Raw genomic sequence first — 23,809 nt, forward strand, 5'->3', positions numbered from 1 at the left:
CTTGACAGGACGCCCCCTCCTCACTCTTCCAGCCGGCTTTCCTCTGGCGTTTTCCTGTCCCCCAGCCACTGCTGCGAGCCGGGGCGGAGGCAAAGGCTGAACATGAACAGCGGGTTTAGGAACCAACCAGGGAGAACGGAAACAGGACGCCGGGGTGCTGTTGGGACTTGAAGCAGGGTAAGAATCGGGGACCCGGGGATCCTCACGCCTCCTACTTCAGACCCAAGAGCCAGTCCCCAGGCATCTCCCATAAGAGCACCCAGGAGTTAGGCTCCCATCCTTCTCCTCCACCCACACTCATTTGTCTGAGCCACCCCTCTACCCCAACCCGACCGCTCAAGGGCCTCATCTGGAAGGAATGGATAGATGGAAAGTTCTAGCGTGAGAGGGGGCGGTCTGCATCATCCTGGAACCATAGGCGGAGCCTCCCTTTGTTGCCGTCCAATCAGACTCAGAGTTGGATTTCTGGGCGGGGCCAATGAAGCTTCCTGGGAGTGTCTCTAGGGAAGTCAGGGGCCCAGTGTAGGCAGGTAGAAGGCGGCGGCTGTGGGATTCCATTGTACATTGAGGCGTTCCTCGAGCTTGACTCCAGTCATAAAGTTCTCCACATCACGTGACCAACCTCACCCTCGCTCCAACAACATCCTAAATATTATTCATGGCAAAATAGACTGGAGGGAGGTGGCCGGCTCGTCCCTCTAAATGCCCTCAGCCTGGATTCCGCTATTCAGTGAACCCTACGTGTATTCGAGGGTACAACCTTCAAGCTCAAGGTCGGAGAGCGGCTGTTTAGGGTGCATCGGGACTCCGGACTCCTCGGTTTCCTAACCGAGAAGTGGGAGCCCAACAAATTGGGGGTCTTGTCTCGGGGAAAGGGTTCTTTCCCCTTAGCGATCACTTCCTCCTCCGTGTGGGGTGGGCGGACCCTCCCCATAAAGTCCAGATAGTCCTGGTGGGTTCTGCTGGGGCTGAGCGCTCTGGGGAAATGGGTCCCCAAGTTGCCCTCCTGGTGGCGGCGCTAGCAGGCTGCCTGCTTCTTGCCCGGAGCTGTATCACGTGTGATGAGAGGGTTGTGAAGCAGTTGGACGCCTTGGAAAAAGAATACCTGCGAACCCACCTTGCCCCCGGGCGGCACAGAGAAGTGATGGAAAAGATAAGAGATACCGTCGACAGTTTCAAGGACCTGCCAGATATACAGTCTACCTTCAATGGGGCTGTCGGTGAGGGCACGGAGGAGCGTGGGAACCCTGGGTCCTGGGAAAAGAGGGGTCTAGTGTTAGAATTGCTAGGGGCAGGGGGCGACGGGAGGGAAATGCTGAAGGCAGTCTACTGGGTTCGGGCGTGGAGAAGGCTGGGATGCAGAATCCAGGCCTTGCCAGGGCTAGGAATACACTTCCCCTATAGGCCTTACCTTGCCATCTTGGATAAAAACTACAACTCCCAGCAGGCAACGGGCGGGCAATCGCTTTACAGCCCCATCCTTGCCCAGGAGCCACATGGGTATTGTAGTTTGTAACACTAGCTGAGCCAAGAGAGCTTAAGGCTTGGAATCTGAGGTTAGAGCTCCCCTCCCCGCATCCCCTGTTCCCCTCCAGATGAGGCCACAATGAAAATGGCAGCGTCGAGTTTTCTGAGGAGTGTGAAACTTATCACAAACCGTGGTTTAAGAGGTAAATGCACACACGGGCCAGGGGAGAATCTCCAGAATCTTTTGGCTCTGGAGTCAACCTGCCTAGGTTCAAATCCCCCCACCCCCGGTCATCCCCTAGCTGCGTGGCCTTGGAGGAGGTTTTCCGCCTCTAAAATGGATCATGACGGTGCCTGGACACCAGCCCTCGCTTAGCTCAGTGGCCGGCATGGTTAAGTGGTCATTCAATTTCATTGTCGCTCCCTGAGAAGTCCCCAACGGGAATTGGCATGCCCTTCAGACAGAGGCAAACTTTCTGCACCTGACTCCTGGGGTGGGGAGCGGAGGGGTCGCACTCCCTGTCACCCTGCTTCTTCCCAGATGACACTTTCGTGAAGGAGTTCTCCGCGATGTTGACTCGGGAAAAGGAAACGTTTCGGCGCAATGTCGCTGGGTTTCACGGAGGTGAGGGAAGATGGGCTCCGTCAGGGACCACAGCCCCTTCCTCCACCAGTCCCAGGGTCTCTGTCCCCAGCCCCCTTCTTCTCTACGTCCAGCCCCTCACCTCTCCCGACCGCGCCCTCCCTTGGACCCAGAGCTCCAGGCACCCGGGTCCTTCCTGCCTCCAACCCAAGAGCCCAAGCCCCACCTATTCCTTGGCCCCCCTCTCTGGTGTCCTTTACCTTTGAAAACTGATTATCATTTCATCGTTTTCTCCAGGTGAGGATTCTTGTCCCAACAAATGTGGTGAGTCCGGATTATGGGAACTGGTTTTCAATCCTTCATCCTTGCCCGGTGAATACTCAGCCTTTTTCCTCCGGCTTTGGGTCTCCGTGGTTCTTCCTTCCCCCCGTCTGAGAGGTTCCTGGTCCCCAGTAGTCCTTCTGCACAGCGGACTTCCTGGCCCGCGGGTCCCCTTCTCTGGGCGCTCTTTCCTGAGACTGGTTACACCCCTCTTCAGGGAGGACTGCCTTCTAGCCCCGCCCCTTGGGCTGCCCTCTAGGGATTAGGCACCTGACCTTGCCCCAGACCTTGGCCCTGCCCTCTCCGTGTAACCTCTTCTCTCGGGGTGCCGAATTACAGCCTGGTTCATGCCCCTTCAGGTGTATTGTTGCGGCTTCTGAGGTGGTGCGATTCTTGCCTGCTGCACACTTACCCTTGTCGAAAGTCCACAGATTGCGGAGGTGAGAGGGCTGGCGCCAGCGGGAGGGGTTGGCGCAGGAGGGGCGGAGCCAGGAGAGAAGGAGTCTTGACAGGGCGGAGACTGAACTTGGCCTGTTAGCAAAGAAGGGCTTAGACCCGGTTGGAGGGAGTTGATGGAGAGCCTGGAAGCACCCCACCATTACCCTCGTCCCCAGTGCGCCAAATCAACGTCCATGAAAAGGAAGACTTGGTCCTGGACTGTGAGCTCGACTGGCACAGAATTGCTACAGGCGCGACCGGTTACAGCTTTTACAGGGTGGGCCCTTCGACCCCAAGTCCATGAGGGTTGTGAGCCCCCCACTCCTGTAGCCACAGGCTTGTTCCCACAATCCCTGTGACCCATGACCTACAGGTTTGCCTTCTACGGATCCCCGGCGACCCCACGCCCTTACGGGTATACCCTGGACTCCCATCTCTCCCCTGAGGTCTCGTGATGCTCTCACCCCTGTACTTCCCCAAACCCTGAGTTCCCCAGGCCTCTGTGACCCCTTGAGCTTTGGGTCTAGGTTTGGGGGAGCAAAGCTGACAGCTTGTTGTACGTGGGGAAATGGCCCACTCTGACCAAGCAACTGGTGAGGCCCGCGGATGCAGGTACCTACCGCTGCGCGTTGGGCACTGCGGGAGTGAGCCTATTCTCGGCCATCCGTTTTGAAGTCACAGGTCAGTGCTGTTGACAGAAGTGTGGGGTTCGGTTTCGTTAAAACGAACTGTGGGATTCAGTTGGATTCAAACTTCCTGTGGGTGGGGCGCCTGGGTGGCGCAGTCGGTTAAGCGTCTGACTTCAGCCAGGTCACGATCTCGCGGTCTGTGAGTTCGAGCCCCGCGTCAGGCTCTGAGCTGATGGCTCGGAGCCTGGAGCCTGTTTCCGATTCTGTGTCTCCCTCTCTCTCTGCCCCTCCCCCGTTCATGCTCTGTCTCTCTCTGTCCCAAAAATAAATTTAAAATGTTGAAAAAAAAAAATTAAAAAAAAAAAAAAAAAAACTTCCTGTGGGAGTGTGGTTTCAGGCCACGGGGGTGTGGCTTCCTGGCCTGGGTGTGGCCCCCAGCCACCTTGACCTGCTTTCTGCAGTTAGGGTTGGGAGTATCTCCTGGGAGGCCTGGGTGTTGGGTACGGTTGACGTGGCGAGAGCTTGCCTGGGTCAGGACGGGCCCTTGGGACGCTCTCAGGTCCGTTCTTTTCCTCTTCTCTATCAGTGTTGCCTCGGAAAATCATCTCGGCGATGGTGACATCTTCCAAGTCTGCAACCACTGGAACCCAGTCACCAACCATTGGAACCCAGTCACCAACCATTGGAACGCAGTCACCAGCCATTAGAACCGAGGCCGAGGAGGAAATCTGGGATGACCTTTCCCCAACCCTCGAGCCCTCAGAGTGTTCAAAGCCCGAAAATGTGCAGACCGGCCGTCTGATAGGGCTGCTTCTCTGGTGCTTTTTCCTGCTGATCATAGGATTTTTCACTGGGTGAGCCAACCACTGAAGAAGGCAGGGCTTGGCGTGAGGGGCGGGGTCTCCACCTTCCTGATGTGGGAGGGGTCCTGTGGGGTTTAGAAAACTGGGAGGGGCTCACCTACATGGGCGAAGCTTGGGTCATTGCTAGAAAAGGATCAAATACAGGGAGGGTGGGAGGGGTGTCCCCCAGTCAGGACCTAATCTGTTACCGCATTTTGCACCCTACCGTCCCCCAGCGTACTTTGCTTTCGGTCTGGGATGGTGATCGAGTCCATAAAGTCCAGATTCCACACCGACAAGGCAGCTGCTCCACAGGACCAGCTTCCACAGAGTTGGCTGTCACAGAACCAGCTGTCACATGACCAGCTGTCACAGAGTCCGCTTTCAGAAACCCAGGTTCCGAAAGCTGAGAAACTTCCAGAGGAATAGGCGACAGTACCAAGGTGCAAATAAAGATTTATCTGGTTGTCTCTACATCAGGTTCATTTCCTCAGGTCTGATCCTCGGTTTTGGTTTCCCCTCCCCAGAGGAGAGGTCTGGGCTGGTCTCGTGTCCTAGAAAGAGAGACCGGAAACCGTGTCCCTTCATCGTGGCAGGGCCTCACTGGCTGAGAGGTAGTTCCAGAATTAAGAAGTGGGGAAGGGCCAGTCCTACCTAATTCTCCCCACCCCCACCCAGATCCGGTCCTCTCCAAGGAACCCTGTCCCCACATTTACCATGGGTTTCCTCTTGCCTTTTCCTGTCCTGCAGCCAGTGCTGGGAGCTGGGGCAAAGCCTGACAGGAACAGTGGGGCCAGGAAGCCACCAGGGCCAAGGGAGCCAGGGTTCCAGGGTGCTGTTGGGACCTGAGGCAGGGGAAGACCCAGGCATCCGGGGGTCCACACCCAAGAGCCCATCTCCAGCAATCTTCCATCCCAGCACCCATGAGCTAGGCTCCCATCCTTCTCCTCCACCCAGACTTACGAGTTCACCCCAGCCCCCAGCACGGCAACTCCACCACTGAGGGCCTAGTCTGGGGGGACCAGATGAACTTTCTAGTCTGAGAGGGGGCTGTCTGCTTTGTCCTGGAACCATAGGCGGAGCCTCCCTTTGTTGCCGTCCAATCAGACTCAGAGTTGGGTTTGTGAGCGGGGCCAAGAAAACTCCCGGGGAGCGTCGTCTCTAGGGAAGTCCGGCTGGGGGGAGGGGGGGGGGCGGGCCAGATAGTAACGTAGAAGGGGGAGGGTGTGGGAATTCCTGGTAGATCGGGGTGAAAGGTGACTCTGGCTCTAGTCATAAAGGCCTCCACATCACGTGACCAACGTCACCCTCTCCCCAACAACATTCTTATTTTCAGTCTTGGGAAATCGAGTGGAAGACGGTGGCCTGCTCGTCCCTTCCAAAAGCCCTCAGCCTGGTTTCGGCTGTTCCGCTACAACATTCAAGGTCAAGGTCGGGCAGCGGCTGTCTAGGGTGCCTCGGGACTCCGGACACCTCGGTTTCCTAACGGAGAAGTGGGAGCCCTGCAAATTGGGGCTCTTCGTCTCAGGGATAGGCTTCTTTCCCCTTAGCGATCACCTCCTCCAAGTGGGGTGGGAGGACCCTCCCCGGGGTTCTGTGCGGGCTGAGCCCTCTGGCCTCAATGGGTCCCCAAGTAGCCCTCCTGGTGGCGGCGCTAGCCGGCTGCCTGCTTCGGGCCCGGAGCTGTGTCATTTGTGATCCAAGGGTCGTGGCCGCGCTGGACGCCTTGGAAAAGGAATACCTGCCTACCCACCTCGGCCCCGGGCGTCACAGACAAGTGATGGAAAGGATAAGAGAAACCGTGAGAGATTTCCGGGACCTGCCATATTTAGAGGATACCTTTATGGGGGTTATCGGTGAGGGCAGGGTAGAGAGTGCGAATCCAGGGTGGAGGGAAAGCAGGGGTCTGGTGCTCGGATTGCTGGGGGCGGGGGAGGGACGGGACTCAAGGGCTGGAGGCAGAGTCTGCTGGGTTCTTGAATGGAGAAGACTGAGATGCCCATTCCAGGCCTTCCCCTGGGCAAAGGAATACGCTGTTTCCCTAGTCCTTACCCTGCAATTTTGTAAAAAAACAACAAACAAACAAACAAACAAAAAACAAAAAAACCAAAAAACAACAAACCCACAAAACAAAATAAACTACATCTCCCAGAAGTCAACGGGCGTGCAATCCTTTTACAGCCCTGGCCTTGCCCAGTAGCCTCATGGGTATTGTAGTTTTTGACACTAGCTGAGCCGATGAGACCTTAAGGATTGGAATCTGAGGTCTAGCTCCTCTCCCCGCATGCTCTGTGTCCCTCCAGATGAGGCCACAATGGAAACGTCAGTCTTAAGTTTTCTGAGGAGTGTGAGACTTATCAGAAACAGTGGTGTAGCAGGTAAATCCACACAGGGGCCACGGGAGGGGCTCCAGAAACTTTTAGGGAAATGATTTTTGGTGAGGACGGGTCTGGTAGTGGCTCTGGAGCCTAACTGCCTTGGTTCAGCTTCAGGCCTGGCCACCCCTTAGCTGTGTGGCCTTGAGAGAGGAATTTCCCTGGTTTGTCACCTCTAAAGTGGGTCCTAACAGTGTCTGCACGCCAGGCGCCGCTTAGCTCAGTGGCCAGCATTGTTAAGTGGTCATTCAATTTCACTGTCCCTCCCTGAGATGGCCCCAAGGTGGAACACCAGCCTCTTCAGACAGAGGCAAACTTCCTGCATCTCCTCCTGGGGTGGGTGGGACGAGGGGAAGCACTCTATGTCACCCTGTTCCTTCCCAGATGACACTTTCGTGAACGAGTTCTCCTGGATGTTGACTCTGGAAAAGGCAGCCTTTCAGGGCTATGTCGCTCGGTTCCAAAGAAAGGGTGAGGGACGATGGGTTCCATCAGGGACCACAGCCCCTTCCCCCAACAGGTCCAGGGTCTAAGTCCCCAGCCCCTGCTTTCTATGCCCAGCCTCTCACTTCTTCCCACCGCGTCCTCCCTGGGACCCAGAGATCCAGACATCCGTGTCCTTCTTCCCTCCATCCCAAGAGCCCCAACGCAACCTATTCCTTCTCCCCCCTCTCATCCCCTTTAACAGGAATCTGATAATTCTCTTTTCTTCCTTCTGAGGCAGATTTCTGTCCCAACAAGTGTGGTGAGTCCGGATTACGGGAACTGGCTTTCTATCCTTCATCCTTGCCCCGTGAATACCCAGCCTTTCTCCTCCGGCTTTGGGTCTCCCTGGTTCTTCATTCCCCCCGTCTGAGAGGTTCCTGGTCCCCAGTAGTCCTTCTGCACAGCGGACTTCCTGGCCCGCGGGTCCCCTTCTCTGGGCGCTCTTTCCTGAGACTGGTTACACCCCTCTTCAGAGAGGACTGCCTTCTAGCCCCGCCCCTTGGGCTGACCTCTAGGGATTAGGCGCCTGACTCCGCCCCAGACCTTGGCCCTGCCCTCTCCTTTTAGCCTCGCCTCTCAGGGCGAATACAGCCTGGATCCTGTCCCTTCAGGTACAATGTTGCAGCTTCTGATCTGGTGCAGTAACTGTAAAAAGCAGCTTCACGCTTGTCGAAAATCCAGAGATTGTGGGGGTGAGAGAGCTGGGGCCAGCCGCAGGGGTTGGCGCCAGGGGGGCGGAGCCAGACTTGTGACGCTGCCCGGGGGGGGGGGCGGAGACTGTAGCCCGCCCACCAGAGAAGGTGGGACCGCCACCAAGTGGAGGGAGTTGAGGGAGGACCCGGAACCTTGAAGAGGCAAAGGAGAACAACCTGTCTCTCTAGTGCTCCAGATCAATGTCCATGAAACGGAAGACCTGATCCTGGACTGTGAGCTCGACTGGCATAAATTATCCCAAGGCCTCACCTATTACAGCTTTTACAGGGTGGGCCCTTTAACCCCAAGTCCATAAGGCTTGTGTGAGCGCCGACCCCCTCATCCACAAGCTTGTTGCCACAATCCCCATGACCCATGACCCATGACCTACCAGGTTTGACTTCTAGGGATCCCCGGGGACCCCATGCCCTTACCAGTAACCCTGGACTCCCATCTTCCCCACTGAGAGCCCGTGATGCTCTCACACTTGTACTGCCCCAAATCCTGAATTCCCCCAGGCCTCTGTGACCCCTTGAGCTTGGGTCTAGGTTTGGGGGAGCAATCCTGAGACCTTGGTGTCCGAGGGGAAACGGCCCACCCTGATCAAGCGACTGGTGAGGCCAGAGGATGCGGGTAACTACCGCTGCGAGTTGGGCACTGAGCGATCCGGCCCAGCCACGGTCATCCATTTTGAAGTCACAGGTCAGAGCTGGTGGTCGGCAGACGTATGGGACTCAGGGTCCTGGGTTTGGGGGGCAGTCAGCTTCAGCCAGCGACCTGGGGGGGCCTAACTGTCTGTCGGGGTGTGGTTTCAGGCCAAGGGGGTGTGGCTTCCTGCCCAGGGTGCGGCCACCTCTCACAGTGGCCTGGCTTCAGGCAGTGAGGGGCGTGCTTATCTCCTGGGAGGCCCGGGTCCTGGGGAAGGGTGGCGTGGACAGAGCTTGCCTGGGCCACGACCGGCCCTCCCAGGACTGCTCCTTCTCTCTCCTCTGTCAGTGTTGCCCAAAAGAGTCATCGAGGAGATCCCGAAATCAAACCCCGGGATCCAGTATCAGCGGTTTCGATCCCTCAAGCCGTCAGAGTGTCTGAATCCCAAGGACGCGCTGAGAGGCTTTCTGTTCGAGATGCTGATCTGGGGCTTTGTGTTTCTGATCATCGGCTTTGCCGCCTCGTGAGCCGCCTCCCGGAGAAGGCAGGGCTTGGGGCGAGGGGCGGGGTCTCCAACGTCCTAACGTAGGAGGAGGTGTTAGGGGGAGGGGCTTAGAAAAGAGGGGCGTGCTTACCCAGGGCGGCGAAGCTTGGGTCATAGAAAAGGATCAGATCTAGGGAGGCTGGGAGGGGTGTCCCTCGCTCAGGACCTAATCAGCTTACACGATTGCACCCCACCCTTCCCCAGCGTACTTTGCTTTAGGTCTGGGACCCTGATCGATTCCGTCAAGTCCTGGGTCCGTGCCGACAAGGCAGCAGCCCCACAGAACGAGGGTCCCCAGAGTCGGCGGCAGTCACAGAGCCCGGTGTCACACAGTCAGCCTTCACAGAGCCAGGTTCCGAAGGTACCGAAGGAAAAGCACACCGTACCAAGGCGCAAATAAAGATTTATCTGGTTGTCTAAACATCGGATTCATTTCCTCTGGTCTGATCCTCACTTTTGGTTTCCCAAGGAGAGGTCTGGGGCGGGTCTCCTGTCCTCGGAGAGACTGGGAAGTCAGTTCCCTGTGTCAAGGCAGTGCCCAACGAGCTGAGATGTAATTCCAGAATCAAGGAGTAGAGAAGGGCCTGCCCTACGCAGATCTCCTCCCCCAGGCCCGGTCCCCTCACAGGACGCCCCCTCCCAGCTCTTCCTGCCGGGTTTCCTCTGGCCTTTTCCTGTCCCCCACCCAGTGCTGGGAGCCGGGGCAGAGGCAAAGGCTGAACGGGAACAGCGGGGTCAGGAACCAACCAGGGCCAACGGAGCCAGGGCCCCGGGGTGCTGCTGGGACCTGAAGCAGGGTAAGAACCGGGGAGCCAGGAGTCCAGACCCCTCCTCCCTCAGACCCAGTGGCCAGTCCCCACCCATCTCCCATCCCAGCACCTAGGAGCTTAGCTCCCATTCTTCTCCACCCAGACTCAGGAGTTTGAACCCCAGGCCCCTCCATCCCAAACCCCACTACTCGGGGCCTCAGGAGTTGGGGTCTTACCCATCCTTCCTTAGGGCCATGCTATCTGGTGAACGGAAGGAGGGCGGAAGCCCCCGCTTCGGGAAGCTCCACCTCCCCGTGGGCTTGTGGATCAATTCTCCCAGGAAGCAGCTGGCCAAGCTGGGACGCCGCTGGCCTAGCGCCGCCTCTGTTAAGTGAGTGCCCACCTCCTCCAGGCCCCTGTCCCTCCTCTACCTACCTCCCAACTGTCCTCGTTTCTGATCCAGTCTCTGTACCGGGTAAGGCCAGGGGCCCCGAGCATTGACTGCAGTTCCTTTCCGGAATGGGCAAGCGAGGTGGCGGGCTGGAGGAGACAGACAGTGGGCCACAGTGCTCTCAGAGTCCGGTCGGGGAAGAGTCGGGCCTGGATAGGGGCCCTCGCTGGATGGACAAGGCGATGGGGATACAGGGGCAAGGGTTTGATTCCCCTTCCTTCCTCCCCTCCCTGCTTACCTCTTGCAACTTCCTTAGGTGCCACTCACCTTCATTTATTTCTCTCTCTCTCTCTCTCTGACTCTGGCCTCTGCCCAACTCCGTATCTGTACACTCGCGTCTCTCCCCCTTCTGTGGGTCTCTGTCTCCCTCTTTATCTGTGTCTCTGTCCCTCTCTTTCCCTGGGTTTCTTTTGCTCTTTCGGTCCGGATCTGTGTCCCCTCTCAATGGGTCTCTCTGTCACTCTCCGGGTCTCTGATCCCTCCGTCTGGGTCTTCGCCCACCTCCTTCCTTCGTCTTCCACCGTCGGCCTCCATCCTGGCCTATCTCTCTCTCGGTCTCTCTGCCGCCTCTCCGCTCCCCTGGCGGGTTCCCAGGTCTTCTTCCTCGGACACGGGGAGCCGCAGCAGCGAGCCGCTGCCCCCGCCGCCGCCGCACGTGGAGCTGCGGCGAGTGGGCGCGGTCAAGGCGGCCGGGGGAGCCTCCGGGAGTCGCGCCAAGCGCATCTCCCAGCTCTTTCGGGGCTCGGGGACCGGGGCCACGGGGTCCGGCGGCGCGGGAGGCGCCGGGACTCCGGGGGGCGCTCAGCGCTGGGCCAGCGAGAAGAAGCTGCCTGAGCTGGCCGCGGGCGTGGCCCCCGAGCCCCCGCTGGCCGCCCGCGCCACGGCACCCCCGGGGGTCCTCAAGATCTTCGGCGCCGGGCTGGCGTCGGGCGCCAACTACAAGAGCGTGCTCGCCACTGCGCGCTCCACGGCACGCGAGCTGGTGGCCGAGGCGCTGGAGCGCTACGGGCTGGCGGGGAGCCCCGGCGGCAGCCCAGGCGAGAGCAGCTGCGTGGACGCCTTCGCGCTGTGCGACGCGCTGGGCCGGCCCGCGGCGGGCGGCGTGGGCAGCTGCGAGTGGCGGGCGGAGCACCTGCGCGTGCTGGGCGACTCGGAGCGTCCGCTGCTGGTGCAGGAGCTGTGGCGAGCGCGGCCCGGCTGGGCGCGCCGTTTCGAGCTGCGCGGCCGCGAGGAGGCGCGCCGCCTGGAGCAGGAGGCCTTCGGGGCGGCGGACAGCGACGGTGAGCCGGCGGGGGCCCGACCCCGGGGGCGGGGCCTGGGGGCGGGGCGGAGCCTGTCCTGGAGGCGGGGCCAGCGGGGAGGCGGGGCGGGGCTTGGGGGCCGGGATCTGTGGGGCCTGAGAGACCAGGGGTAGGCTGGAGGCGGGGCCCCCGGGAGAAAGTGGAGGGGGGGGGAATGGGAGGGGTCTAAAGCCCCGGGTCAGGTCGGGGGCGGGGCTGGGGCTAGACCGGAGTTATTGCCAGAGTGGATGGGCGGGGCTTGTGATGGGGGTGGGGGGGCCTGCTGAAGACAGTAACCCAGAGCCAGAGGTGCTGAGTGGTGGTGGTCGTCCGCGTGGCTAGAAGGCCTCTCGCGAGAGGCAGGGCCGACGTCGATTAAGCCTCTAAGGGGGAGGAGCCTGGAGAGTGAAGAGATGGTGGGCTTGTTTGGGGTCGAAAATGATCCAAGCTTTAGGAGCGCCTGAGTGGCTCAGCGGGTTAAGCCTCCGACTTCGGATCGGATCATGATCGCTCGGTCCATGAGCTCGAGCCCGGCGTCGGGCTCTGTCCTAACAGCTGGGAGCCCGGAGCCTGCTATAGATTCTGTGTCTCCTTCTCTCTGCCCTTGCCCTGCTCCTGCTCAGGCTCATGCTCTCCCTCTCTTAAGAATAATTAAAAAAAACAGATCGAAGCTTCAGAGGATCTGACCTTGGAGCAGGTTGATCCCGGCTGGGTTGGCTGCAGACTGTGGGTGGGAGATTTGAGGGTGGCGCATGGGAAATGAAGACGTAACACCATCAAGGGCTTACATGCTGGCCTGGCCTTTGAGGAAAGGTTCCTGGAACAGGAGGTGGTCCCCTTGGTGAGACAGTAAGTGCAGAGCAGGGCCCGGCAGGGACGGAGCCTGGCTCTAAGGGAGGGGCTGCTCACAGAACCTCCTAACGCTTTTCTGTTTCTGAGCCTCCCATCGGGGACACAGAGTGGTGTAGCGGTCAACGTCCTGAGCTCTGAACTCTGGCTTGGATTCCGATCCGTTCTTTGTCGGTTCCGCTCTGCAAAACCCTAGGGGAAGATGAAATCGGAAAATGTATAAAAGGGTTTTAGCATAGGGCTTGGCACAGAGTGGTCGCCTAATAAAGAATGGCAATTAGGGGCGCCTGGGTGGCGCAGTCGGTTAAGCGTCCGACTTCAGCCAGGTCACGATCTCGCGGTCCGTGAGTTCGAGCCCCGCGTCAGGCTCTGGGCTGATGGCTCGGAGCCTGGAGCCTGTTTCCGATTCTGTGTCTCCCTCTCTCTCTCTGCCCCTCCCCCGCTCATGCTCTGTCTCTCTCTGTCCCAAAAATAAATAAAAAACGTTGAAAAAAAAAATTTAAGAATGGCAATTACAACCATCACTGTCTTTCCCCCCCCCCCCCCCCAAAAATAAAGCATTGCTTGAGCGCCTACTGTGGTCCACACATTATTTAGGGCCCTGGGGGAATACAGTGAGCACATGACAGATGAGGTTCCCACCCTCCTAGATTTCGCGGCCTAGTGAGAAACAAATCACTAGTTCGTTCCTTCCGTTCACCATCACCCACTCTGTGCCGGGCACAGGGAACAGCATATGCAGAAAACTAAACGTGGGAAGCAGCCTCACCTCTCTGTGGTCAATTTTTTGTCTCCTCATCATCTCGGTTCTCCGACCGTGTCTCGGTCTCTTTGGAGTCCCCTGCCTCATCCCTGTCCGTCTCTCCGCAGGCGCGGGTGCCCCCTCGTGGCGGCCACCGAAGAATCGCTCCCGGGCGGCGTCCGGAGGGGCGGCCCTGGCCAGTCCTGGCCCGGGGTCCGGGTCAGGGCCCCCCGCTGGGTCCGGGGGCAAAGAGCGCTCGGAAAACCTGTCCCTGCGGCGCAGCGTGTCGGAGCTCAGCCTGCAGGGTCGCCGGCGGCGGCAGCAGGAGCGCAGGCAGCAGGCACTTAGCATGGCCCCAGGGGCAGCCGACCCCCAGATCGGACCTGCTGACCCGGGCGACTTCGATCGGTTGACCCAGTGCCTCATTCAGGCTCCCGGCAACCGTCCCTACTTCTTGCTGCTGCAGGGCTACCAGGACGCTCAGGTAAGGCAGCCCCTCCTACCCCGGAGAGAACTATGCTCCGACCTTCCTGCGACGTCACTTCCTCTGCAGGGCGACGAAATTACAACTCCCAGAATCCCCCGGGTCGCGGTAGTCTCAGGTCTGTGGGAAGGTGTGGGCCCAGCAAGGTAGGGTAGGAGAGGTGGTTGTGGAAGACAGGGGATGGGGGGGGATGGGGGGGGGGAGGAAGAGGTGAAAGTCGTGGAGGTTGATGGCTGAAAAAGATTTCGCTGGGAGAACAAGTGGGGAATGGTTCATTTCATGCAATGTGGGGGGGAAACACTGTCTCTGTCAAGGGGGAACGCGAGAGCCTCTCGTAGAAAAGGGATCTCCTTGTAAGCGTCTATTTCTTGATGAGGAGCAATTGAACTGTCTATCTTGTTTGGGAGGAAGATAATTTCATTGATGTATGGGATCTTGTTCTGGGTAAGCGTATATTTTCTTAAATGAAGTTTTGTTTTGTTTTTTGTTTTGTTTTTTGTTTTTGGGACAGAGAGAGACAGAGCATGAACGGGGGAGGGGCAGAGAGAGAGAGGGAGACACAGAATCGGAAACAGGCTCCAGGCTCCGAGCCGTCGGCCCAGAGCCTGATGCGGGGCTCGAACTCACGGACCGCGAGATCGTGACCTGGCTGAAGTCGGACGCTTAACCGACTGCGCCACCCAGGCGCCCCAAGCGTATATTTTCTTGGAAGGAGCGGACTAACCCACTTTTTAAGCGGGTTTACACTGGAATGATTTGACTCTTGTTAGGGGACGTAGGTGGTACGGATGCTTCTGTTTTCTATATTTGGGGGACAATAGAACTTGCTTGAGTGTTAGGCAGCAGAGAGGGAGAAAGGATTAGCAGATAGTAGAAAATGATTCGTGGGTTAGTGGGAAATTGTTTCATTAATAGAAACAATGTACTCTTGGAAAGACTCATTTGTGTGTGTGTGTGTGCGCGCGCACGCGCGCGATGATTGGGGGAGCCATGTTTGTGGTGTTGCCCAACTTTGAGTAACAGCAGTACAGCCAAGTTCCACAGGTACTGCTCGGAATCAATGGGAAAGCCCACTCTAGAAGGTAGTGGAGCTCAGCAAATAGTCCCATTTGTGCTGTCGGAGAGTGATCCAGTTGGGTTCGGTGGCCTGTGCGTGGGTGTGTATGAGTGAGAGGTTAAGACTATTGAGAGAAGGGCTTGCGTGGAAGAATTCATTCCTCCTTACTGGGGCAAGTTCCTTACAGGGAGGGGTTTGCAGACAAGGTTGGAGAATAGGAGAGCCTGTTTTGGGAAGAGGGGGAACATTGGGAGCATCCATTCTTTTGAATGGGGTTCATGAGAAATTCCTTTCTAAGAAAGAGGCTTCTATGGAAGTATTCCTTCCTGGGGAAGAGGAATCAGAGGTGCATCTCTTAGGGAGGAATTTATTTGCACTCATCTATTCATGAGTGGCTATAACCCGGGAGTTCATCGTGGGCACTGTGGAATCCCTTCTGGGGTTAAGTAATTTTAGAAAAGGGTTTCGTGTATTTTGGACCATTCCATTGCTTCAAACAGGGATGGATAACAGGAGATCTTACCTTCGGAAGGTGGTCATACTGGAAAGATCCATTTTCTAGAGGCAGACGAACAAGTCCGTTGTAGGAAGGGGTCTCTTTGGAAATGTCCATCCATGAGGTAAAGGTAATGCGTGAGTTCAGGGCAGGATTTATGGATATCAGGATGACTATTCTCCCAACGTGAATAGAGAACAGAGAGTCATTTAGGAAGGGGGTCTTCTGGAATGCACCTCTTCATTTGGTGGATGAAATGGGACACTCCATTATAAGAAGAGGGTCTCCTGGAAAACATCTATTCATAAGGTGTGGTTACTAGAAGGCCCACTATATGGAGAGCTCCATGGAGAATGTTCTTTGTTGGGATGAGAATACTGAAAGCATCCATTGATGGAAAGGAGAGGATCTTTGGAATCCTCTATCATGGGAGTGGGGGTAGTAGGTGAGTCCATTGCAGTATTATTTCTCCTTGGAAGCGAGTTCAGCATGGGGTGGGGGAAAATAAGGGTCCTTTGTAGAAAGGGGGCAGTCGCCTTAAAGATATCCGTCCTGTGTCTTGGAAATATTCAGAGAAGCTCTTATTAAAAGGGGAAATGTCTTTGGAAGTCCCCATTATGGTGGTGGAAGGAGTGGCAACTGGGGCCAGGGGTAGAGACATGGGAGGGCTCACAGGAGAAAGATGTCCTTGGAAAGTTCCATTCTTTGAGGGGCAAGTTGATGGGCAGTCCACTGTAGTCATGGGGGTGTGGTGCTCTTGGAAGCACCCCTTCTTTGGGCTCTATATCATGGGAGACTGCATTGTGGGAATGGATTTCCTTGAAAGGGTCCATTCAGAAGAGGTGAGAAGAGGGGGGCGTCTCCTTGGAGAAATGTCTCCTGGAAAACATCAATAATTTCAGGGAGGGCAATTACAGAACTCATGTCAAGAAAGCGGTTTCCTTATACGTAGCCAGTCTTCCAGATGGGTGTTCTGGACCAGTCCATCACAGGAGGTGCCTTTGAAGAGTCCACTCATGGTTAGGGGAAGCAATTGCTGAGGCTTTGGGGGATCCCAGGAGATCTCCTTGAAAGCGTTCATTCTAAGCGAGGTGGTGGATGGGAGAGTCCTTTGTGGCCAAGGGTCCCCTTTGGAAACGTCCGTTCCTCACGGAGCTGTGTCTCTCCTGTATCTTCACCTTCCCTCCAGGACTTCGTGGTGTATGTGATGACGCGGGAGCAGCATGTCTTCGGCCGGGGCGGGAACTCCTCGGCCCGTGGTGGGTCCCCGGCCCCATATGTGGACACCTTCCTCAATGCCCCCGACATCCTGCCGCGGCACTGTACGGTGCGTGCCGGCCCTGAGCCCCCGGCCATGGTGCGCCCGGCCCGGGGTGCCCCGGTCACGCACAACGGGTGCCTCCTGCTGCGCGAGGCCGAGCTGCACCCTGGCGACCTGCTGGGGCTGGGCGACCACTTCCTCTTCATGTACAAGGACCCCCGCGCCGGGGGCTCGGGGCCAGCGCGGCCGCCGTGGCTGCCCACCCGTCCGGGGGCCTCCCCGCCAGGCCCCGGCTGGGCCTTCTCCTGCCGCCTGTGCGGCCGGGGCCTGCAGGAGCGCGGCGAGGCGCTGGCGGCCTACCTGGATGGCCGCGAGCCGGTGCTGCGCTTCCGGCCCCAAGAGGAAGAGGCGCTGCTGGGTGAGATCGTGCGGGCAGCAGCGGCCGGCGCCGGGGACCTACCACCGCTGGGGCCGGCCACGCTGCTGGCGCTGTGCGTCCAGCATTCAGCCCGGGAACTGGAGCTGGGCCACCTGCCGCGCCTGCTGGGCCTTCTGGCCCGGCTCATCAAGGAGGCTGTCTGGGTGAGTGCCTCCAACCGCCGTCCAACCCCGTCTGCTCCCCGTGGGCTTCCCCCAGCCTCTCGTCGCCCCCTGCCGCCCGTTTGGAAGTCGAGCAGGATGAAGCCACCTCTCCCCTGATGCCTAGGAGGGGCCTGGGCTCTCCAGTAAGGGATCTCGCGGGGTGCTGGGAGTGGTGGATTCATCCGCGGTGCCGGAAGAGAAGGTAGCGAAGAACCACCTTTGCGGCTCTGGGATAATGGGAGAAACGATTCTGGGACCCGGGGGAAGAGAGCTCCTGGGATGAGAAGTCAGGAGAGACCGTTGTGGGAGGTGAGGCGGGCAGCCCGTTGGGCCGGAAGCTTTGAACAGTAGTGGGCAAGACCGTGCTTGGAGGCGAGGCAGGACAGATCCATTGGACCTACAGATGGAAGTACCTGGGAGAAATCATCCAGATTTCTGGATTTTGCGGGGGGGAAGGTTAAAGTCGCCATCCAGTTGAGCTAGGGCTTCTCAGAGCGAGGGTTAAAGAAGGGCCTGGGCGGTAAGAAGAAACTTCTATTTGAGCAGAAGTGGGCCTGAGGGAGGTAGACCGCCTGCAATTATAGGGCTTTGTATTTTATTTTCTTTTTGTAAGTTTATTCTATTTCGTTTGAGAGAGCGCGTGCGCACGGGCGCAAAAGGGGGGGAGGGGGAGAGAGAGAGAATCCCAAGCAGGCTCTGCACTGCCCATGCAGAGCCGGGTGTGGGGCTTGAACTCGGGAACTGTGAGATCGTGACCTGAGCTGAAGTCGGACGCTCAACTGACTGAATCACCCAGGCACCCCTAGGGCTTTGTGTTTTATTTATTTATTTATTTATTTATTTATTTATTTATTTTAAATTTTTTTTCAACGTTTTTTATTTATTTTTGGGACAGAGAGAGACAGAGCATGAACGGGGGAGGGGCAGAGAGAGAGGGAGACACAGAATCGGAAACAGGCTCCAGGCTCTGAGCCATCAGCCCAGAGCCTGACGCGGGGCTCGAACTCACGGACCGGACCGCGAGATCGTGACCTGGCTGAAGTCGGACGCTTAACCGACTGCGCCACCCAGGCGCCCCGGGCTTTGTGTTTTAAAAGGTATGGAGAGGTGAGGGACGGACGCCGGGGTGGCTCAGTTGGTCAAGTGACTGAGTCCCGTTAAGGAACTGACTCACAGTTCCTGAGTTCAAGCCCCACATCCAGCTCTGTGCTGACAGCTGGGAGCCCGGAGCCTGCTTCAGATTCTGTGTCTTCCTCTCTCCCTTCCTCTCCCCCACTCGCACGTACACTCTCTCTCTCTCTCTCTCAAAAATAAATAAACATTTAAAAAGAAAAAAAAAAAAAGGTACAGAGAGGTGAAACCATTCTACACCTGGGGGTTAGGGTCCATTTGAGTGTGGAGAGGCTGTGTCAAAAAGGTGCTTCCAGAAATGACCAGGGTACTAACTCATACGTCTCTCTCCCTCAATTCCACGCGCCTTGATTCTGAGCTTACTGTTCTCCAGGAAAAGATCAAGGAAATCGGAGACCGCCAGCCAGAGAAGTAAGAGAAATTCTGGGAAGAAGGGTTATAGAGGGATGCAGGGGTGGGGCTCTGCAGGCAGGCTCTTCCTTGGCCCCCAACTTTTCCAGCTGTGAAATGGGGATTGGCCTCTGCCCTCAATTAGATCCAGAGCTCAGGGTTTGGACACTATGGTGGGGGTTGGGCAGAGATCACCCCACCCCCATTACTATAATGGACTGTCCCATTAATGGGTCCTTTCCTCCTTCTCCAGCCACCCTGAGGGAGTCCCCGAGGTGCCCTTGACTCCCGAGGCTGTGTCCGTAGAGCTGCGGCCACTCATGCTGTGGATGGCCAACACCACGGAGCTGCTGAGTTTTGTACAGGAGAAGGTGCTGGAAATGGAGAAGGAGGCCGACCAGGAGGGTGAGCTCTGACCCAAGCGCAGGCCTGTCCGGGATCCCTGTCATTCCCTCTACTTGGGGACTTGGGCTCCTGCCTGTCAGCCTCTGGTTCTCTCTCTTACCCCCAGGTCTGTCCTCAGACCCACAGCTCTGCAATGACTTGGAATTATGTGATGAGGCCATGGCCCTCCTAGATGAGGTCATCATGTGTACCTTCCAGCAGTCTGTCTACTACCTCACCAAGGTTGGTCTTGTCCCCTGCTGCCTGTTTGACATATCACTTCCTGTTTGCATTACATCGTGTTGCTCTGACGTCACTTCCTAGTTGACCTTGTGAGATTTCCCGCTTCTCTGACATCACTTCCCGTTCACCCCAGGGCTTTGCTGTTCTGATACCCCTTCCTGTTGGAGCCTACATCACTTCCCGCCTTTCTGGCTTCTTCTCCTGGGTCTGCATCTGTCCCCTCTTGACAAGTGAACTTTACGACCTGGTCATATCACCCTTATCATTTTCTCAAGCTCCTGTTTTCTTTTTCTTTTTTTAAATGTTTTTATTTTTGAGAGAGAGAGAGAGAGAGAGAGAGAGAGAGAGACAGAGCGCCAGTGGGGGATGGCCAGAGAGAGAGAGAGAGAGACACAGATTCCGAAGCAGGCTGTCAGCACAAAGCCCAGTACGGGGCTCGAACCCACAAACCGTGAAATCATGACCTGAGCCGAAGTTGGACGCTCAACTGACTGAGCCCCCCAGGTGCCCCTCAAGCTCCTGTTTTCTTTTTTTTTTTTTTTAAATTTTTTTTTAACGTTTATTTATTTTTGAGATGGAGAGAGACAGAGCATGAACGGGGAGGGGCAGAGAGAGAGGGAGACACAGAATCTGAAACGGGCTCCAGGCTCTGAACTGTCAGCACAGAGCCCGATGCGGGGCTCGAACTCACGGACCGTGAGATCGTGACCTGAGCCGAAGTTGGACGCTCAACTGAGCCCCCCAGGTGCCCCTCAAGCTCCTGTTTTCTAAGTCCACCCTTCAGTGACTGGTAAAATAGATAGATGATAGATAGATAGATAGATAGATAGATAGATATCAAATAGTGTCAGGCACTGTCATTTAAACTACAAGTCCTCTGCAATCAGGCTTCACTTCCTGTTTGCTGACTTCATTTCCTATAGCTCCGAATTCACTCCCTTTTCCAAGCCACAGACCTTCTCCCTGGAGTGCTAGTCCTGAGGACCCGCTTTCTCCCCAGGCCCCCAGCCACCCTTGACCTTGATATTGCTCCTTGGAATTCTCAGGGTTTCAGGCTTACCGTGGGTCTGAGTCCCTGTCTGTAAACGGAACGGGGATCTTTGGGGACTGATCAACGTAAAGATGTTCCTTAAGCAGCCTGGATTTGTGAAGCCCTTTCCTCCAAGGCTTCACTTCCTGTACATTCCTGCCACGTGTGGCTTTATTTCTTCTTCGGCTCTGACCTCATTTCCTGTCCTTGGCCCGATCTCACTTTCCACTGGCTCACTGCCACTTTGCTCCCACTTCCTGACTCTCTATTCTTTTTCTTTCCTTTGGGAATTCTGGATAAATCACTCTTTGACTGAAGGGGGCCTCTTTGTTCAGCGTCCTTTGTCCTCTGCGAGCTGTCCGTGTTGAGAAATACAAGTCCTGGGGCGCCTGGGTGGCTCAGTCAGCTGAGCATCGGACTTCAGCTCAGGTCCCGATCTCATGGTTCTTGAGTTCGAGGCCCGCGTCGGGCTCTGTGCCGACAGCTCGGAGCCTGGAGCCTGCTTCGGATTCCGTGTTGGCCCCTCTCTCTCTGTCCTTCCCCCACTTGAGCTCCGTCTCTTTCTCTCTCTCAAAAAGAAATAAACACTGAAAAAATTTCAAGGTTTGAGGTGTCCCAGGCCTGATGAATGCCGGAAAGCCACCTGGAAAGTAGGGATTTGCTCACAGAGGCCTTTAGGGTGTTGAAGGTAGAATGGGCTCTAATTCCCAGAAGCTCTACCGCCCGGAAGCTTCCAGGAAGGTGTAGTCCAATCATTTGTTTCCATCTCTGTATCTTCTTAGACTCTGTATTCAACGCTGCCTGCTCTCCTGGATAGTAACCCTTTTACCGCCGGGGCAGAGCTTCCCGGGCCCGGCGCCGAGCTGGCGGCCATGCCTCCGGGGCTGAGACCCACCCTGGGTGTGTTCCAAGCAGCCCTGGAACTGACCAGCCAGTGTGAGCTGCATCCGGACCTCGTGTCTCAGACTTTCGGTTACTTGTTCTTCTTCTCCAATGCGTCCCTCCTCAACTCGCTGATGGAACGAGGTGCGGGTCAGATCGGGGAAGGGGCAGGGATGAAGGGGCGGGAGCCATCGGGACCCAAGTCAGTTCAGAACATACCACAGGATCAGGCCTCATCTTTAAAGAGTCTGGAGAGCAAGCTCCAGATCCCAAGCTGAAAAATAAGAAGGGTCCGGGAGGCAGGAGGGCAGAGTCCCCGCACCCATTCCCCTTCCTAACCTTCCCCACAGGTCAAGGCCGACCTTTCTATCAATGGTCCCGAGCTGTCCAAATCCGGACCAACTTAGACCTCGTCTTGGACTGGCTGCAGGGGGCCGGGCTGGGCGACATTGCCACTGAATTCTTCCGGAAACTCTCCATAGCTGTGAACCTGCTCTGTGTGCCCCGCACCTCCCTGCTCAAGGTGATTCCCGATCCCTGACCTCTGACTCCCCAACCCCCCCCCCCCATCCATCCTCTGTATTCAGCCCACCCTTGACATCCCCTTGGCCCTCACGTTATCCCCAGTCCCGGCGCAGACACCGTGGGTGATGCACTGGCAGTTAGAAGCCAGCCCCAAGCGTCCAAAGTGCACCTGAATCCCAGTGGGACTTCCGAATAATAGTTTCCAAGGCCCCCTCCCTCAGTCATGCTGGTTCCGAAAGTCTGGTATGAGACCAAGGAATGCGACAGTCAAAACATTCATTGAACGTAAACTAGATACCAAACACTGTCAAGCACTGCTCATTGAGTCCTGATTAAGCCTCATGAAATAGGTTATTAATTGACCGTTTGTTACAGACAAGGAAACTGAGATTCGGGCAGGATAAGTTCCTTGATTTCTTTTGTTGATATTTCTCAGACTTTTACAGAGCACTTAATAAGCACCAGGCCGTGTTCTAAGTATTTTACGATCTTGCCATATTGAAACCTCGGAACAACCCTATTAGGTGGTGCCTAATCCCTCCACCCCCAATTTACAGATGAAGAACCTGAGGCACAGGGACTTGCCAGAAGGTAATGAGTAGTCAAGCCGGGATTTTTGAACCCAGGCAATCCGGGTCCACCGCAATGATGACTTGGTTGTCATCTCAGTTCAGTAGATCCAAACTTTATTTTAAATTTTATTATTTAAAAATTTTTACATTTATGTCTGCACAGAGCCTGACGCGGGGCTCGAACTCAAAAACTGTGAGATCATGACCTGAGCCGAAGTCGGAAGCTTAACTGACTGAGCCATCCAGACGCCCCACAAATCATTTTTTTTTTTAAAGCCGAGAGCACCCCCTTTCTCACCATCACTTTGGTGACAGCCTGGCTTCGCAGTCACAATCTGGCTGCACAGACACCACGGCCGACCCCCTACATCGGTACCCTCTAGGGGCGGCCTTCCATTCAAGCTTTCTCAGCTGTCCCATAACGACCACCGACTTCTCACCTCATCTTCCCACCAGGCTTCTTGGAGCAGCCTACGAACTGACCACCCCACGCTGACCCCTGCTCAGCTTCACCATCTGCTCAGCCACTACCAGCTGGGTCCTGGCCGTGGGCCACCACCTGCCTGGGACCCTCCCCCTGCAGAGCGAGACGCTGTGGACACAGGTGAGGCCCGGTGGGGACAGAGGCACGGGGGCTGTCAGCTGTTTTCTGGCCTGAGGACCTAGGAATCCATAGCCCCTTCCTCCTTCTGACCCAGGATTCTGGACCCTTAACCCTTTCCTCCCTCGAGACCCAATAAGTGATGGGACCCAACTCCCTCCTCCGCCAGGATACGGGATTTCAAGCCCCAGCTCCTCCTCTTCCTTCCCCCCCCCCCCACCCAGGGTTCAGGCCCCCAGCCCCTTCCCCCGACAACCTACCCTTCTCACCCAGGGGCTCGGGTTCCAGGCCCCTCCACGAAGGAATCCGTAAAACTAAGTTCCCAGACCTTCCTTCCTCAGACCCAAGAACCCAACTACCTCGCCCGTTTCCCAGGCAGCGGTGGCCTCTCTTTCTTTGTCTGAACTACAACTCCCATGATGCTCGGGGACTCCCAAGACTCGTGTTTGAGTGGGTCCCGCTCCGGGAATTGCTGGTTGAAGTCTGTCCTTCCCTCGGGCGTGACGCAGCCTCTCTCTAACACCGCTGCCTCACGCCCATTTTCAGAATTTGACGCCGTCTTCTTCTGTCTCCTAGGGGACATCTTCGAGAGCTTCTCCTCCCATCCGCCCCTCATCCTGCCCTTGGGCAGCTCGCGCCTGCGCCTCACGGGTCCCGTGACGGACGACGCCCTGCACCGCGAACTGCGCAGGCTCCGCCGCCTCCTCTGGGATCTGGAGCAGCAGGAACTGCCGGCCAATCACCGCCACGGACCTCCCGTGGCCACGCCTCCCTGAGGGCCAATAACCAACGAGCGCGCGACCCTTGAAAATTCTTCGGCTTCTGCTCCCTGGAGCCCGCCCGAGCTCAGGGCTCTCTGGGAGTTGTAGTTCTATCCCCCGCGTGGCATGCCGGGAGTTTGAGTTTTCGGGTAGTAGAGGATGGGACAGTGGGAAGACGGGCTTGGGAGGCGAGGGCGAGGAGCAAGGAATAAAGGTATCTGTGGTGTTGGCACCGCCTCGCTTGTTAAGACTTGGGAACGCTGGCGATGATGATTTTCTGCGGATTAGAGCACCAGGTTCCTCGACTGGAGCC

At 56.9% G+C, this 23,809-nt stretch overlaps 3 protein-coding genes across 4 annotated transcripts in view; all 3 read left to right on the top strand.

The window, feature by feature from the left end:
* The window catches only part of RASIP1 (Ras interacting protein 1), a 38,811-nt gene extending 15,067 nt beyond the window's left edge, over positions 1 to 23,744 (top strand). The window contains exons 2-12 of one of the 2 annotated variants that reach the window (XM_058708139.1): positions 10,026 to 10,166; positions 10,821 to 11,506; positions 13,226 to 13,581; positions 16,324 to 16,977; positions 18,482 to 18,519; positions 18,752 to 18,903; positions 19,010 to 19,125; positions 20,938 to 21,181; positions 21,388 to 21,560; positions 22,591 to 22,738; positions 23,312 to 23,744. In XM_058708139.1, the coding sequence (XP_058564122.1) occupies positions 10,026 to 10,166; positions 10,821 to 11,506; positions 13,226 to 13,581; positions 16,324 to 16,977; positions 18,482 to 18,519; positions 18,752 to 18,903; positions 19,010 to 19,125; positions 20,938 to 21,181; positions 21,388 to 21,560; positions 22,591 to 22,738; positions 23,312 to 23,511 (2,908 nt within the window). In that variant the 3' untranslated portion in view covers positions 23,512 to 23,744. The remainder of the gene's footprint in view (positions 1 to 10,025; positions 10,167 to 10,820; positions 11,507 to 13,225; positions 13,582 to 16,323; positions 16,978 to 18,481; positions 18,520 to 18,751; positions 18,904 to 19,009; positions 19,126 to 20,937; positions 21,182 to 21,387; positions 21,561 to 22,590; positions 22,739 to 23,311) is intronic. The other variant, XM_058708140.1, reaches the window with a different exon arrangement.
* LOC131499792 (izumo sperm-egg fusion protein 1-like) lies at positions 514 to 4,723 on the top strand. The gene is made up of 9 exons (XM_058708147.1): positions 514 to 1,220; positions 1,596 to 1,670; positions 2,009 to 2,092; positions 2,348 to 2,374; positions 2,731 to 2,811; positions 2,986 to 3,086; positions 3,337 to 3,490; positions 4,025 to 4,292; positions 4,517 to 4,723. The coding sequence occupies exons 1-9, from the start codon at positions 986 to 988 to the stop codon at positions 4,707 to 4,709; spliced, it is 1,218 nt and encodes a 405-aa protein (XP_058564130.1). The 5' UTR covers positions 514 to 985; the 3' UTR covers positions 4,710 to 4,723.
* LOC131499798 (izumo sperm-egg fusion protein 1-like) lies at positions 5,868 to 9,454 on the top strand. Its single transcript, XM_058708167.1, has 9 exons — positions 5,868 to 6,136; positions 6,584 to 6,658; positions 7,040 to 7,126; positions 7,380 to 7,400; positions 7,753 to 7,833; positions 8,023 to 8,123; positions 8,383 to 8,536; positions 8,831 to 9,005; positions 9,231 to 9,454. The coding sequence occupies exons 1-9, from the start codon at positions 5,902 to 5,904 to the stop codon at positions 9,424 to 9,426; spliced, it is 1,125 nt and encodes a 374-aa protein (XP_058564150.1). The 5' UTR covers positions 5,868 to 5,901; the 3' UTR covers positions 9,427 to 9,454.
* Positions 23,745 to 23,809: the final 65 nt, after the last annotated feature.

Source organism: Neofelis nebulosa, chromosome 17 (genome assembly GCF_028018385.1).
Source record: "Neofelis nebulosa isolate mNeoNeb1 chromosome 17, mNeoNeb1.pri, whole genome shotgun sequence".
Classification (NCBI taxonomy): domain Eukaryota; kingdom Metazoa; phylum Chordata; class Mammalia; order Carnivora; family Felidae; genus Neofelis; species Neofelis nebulosa.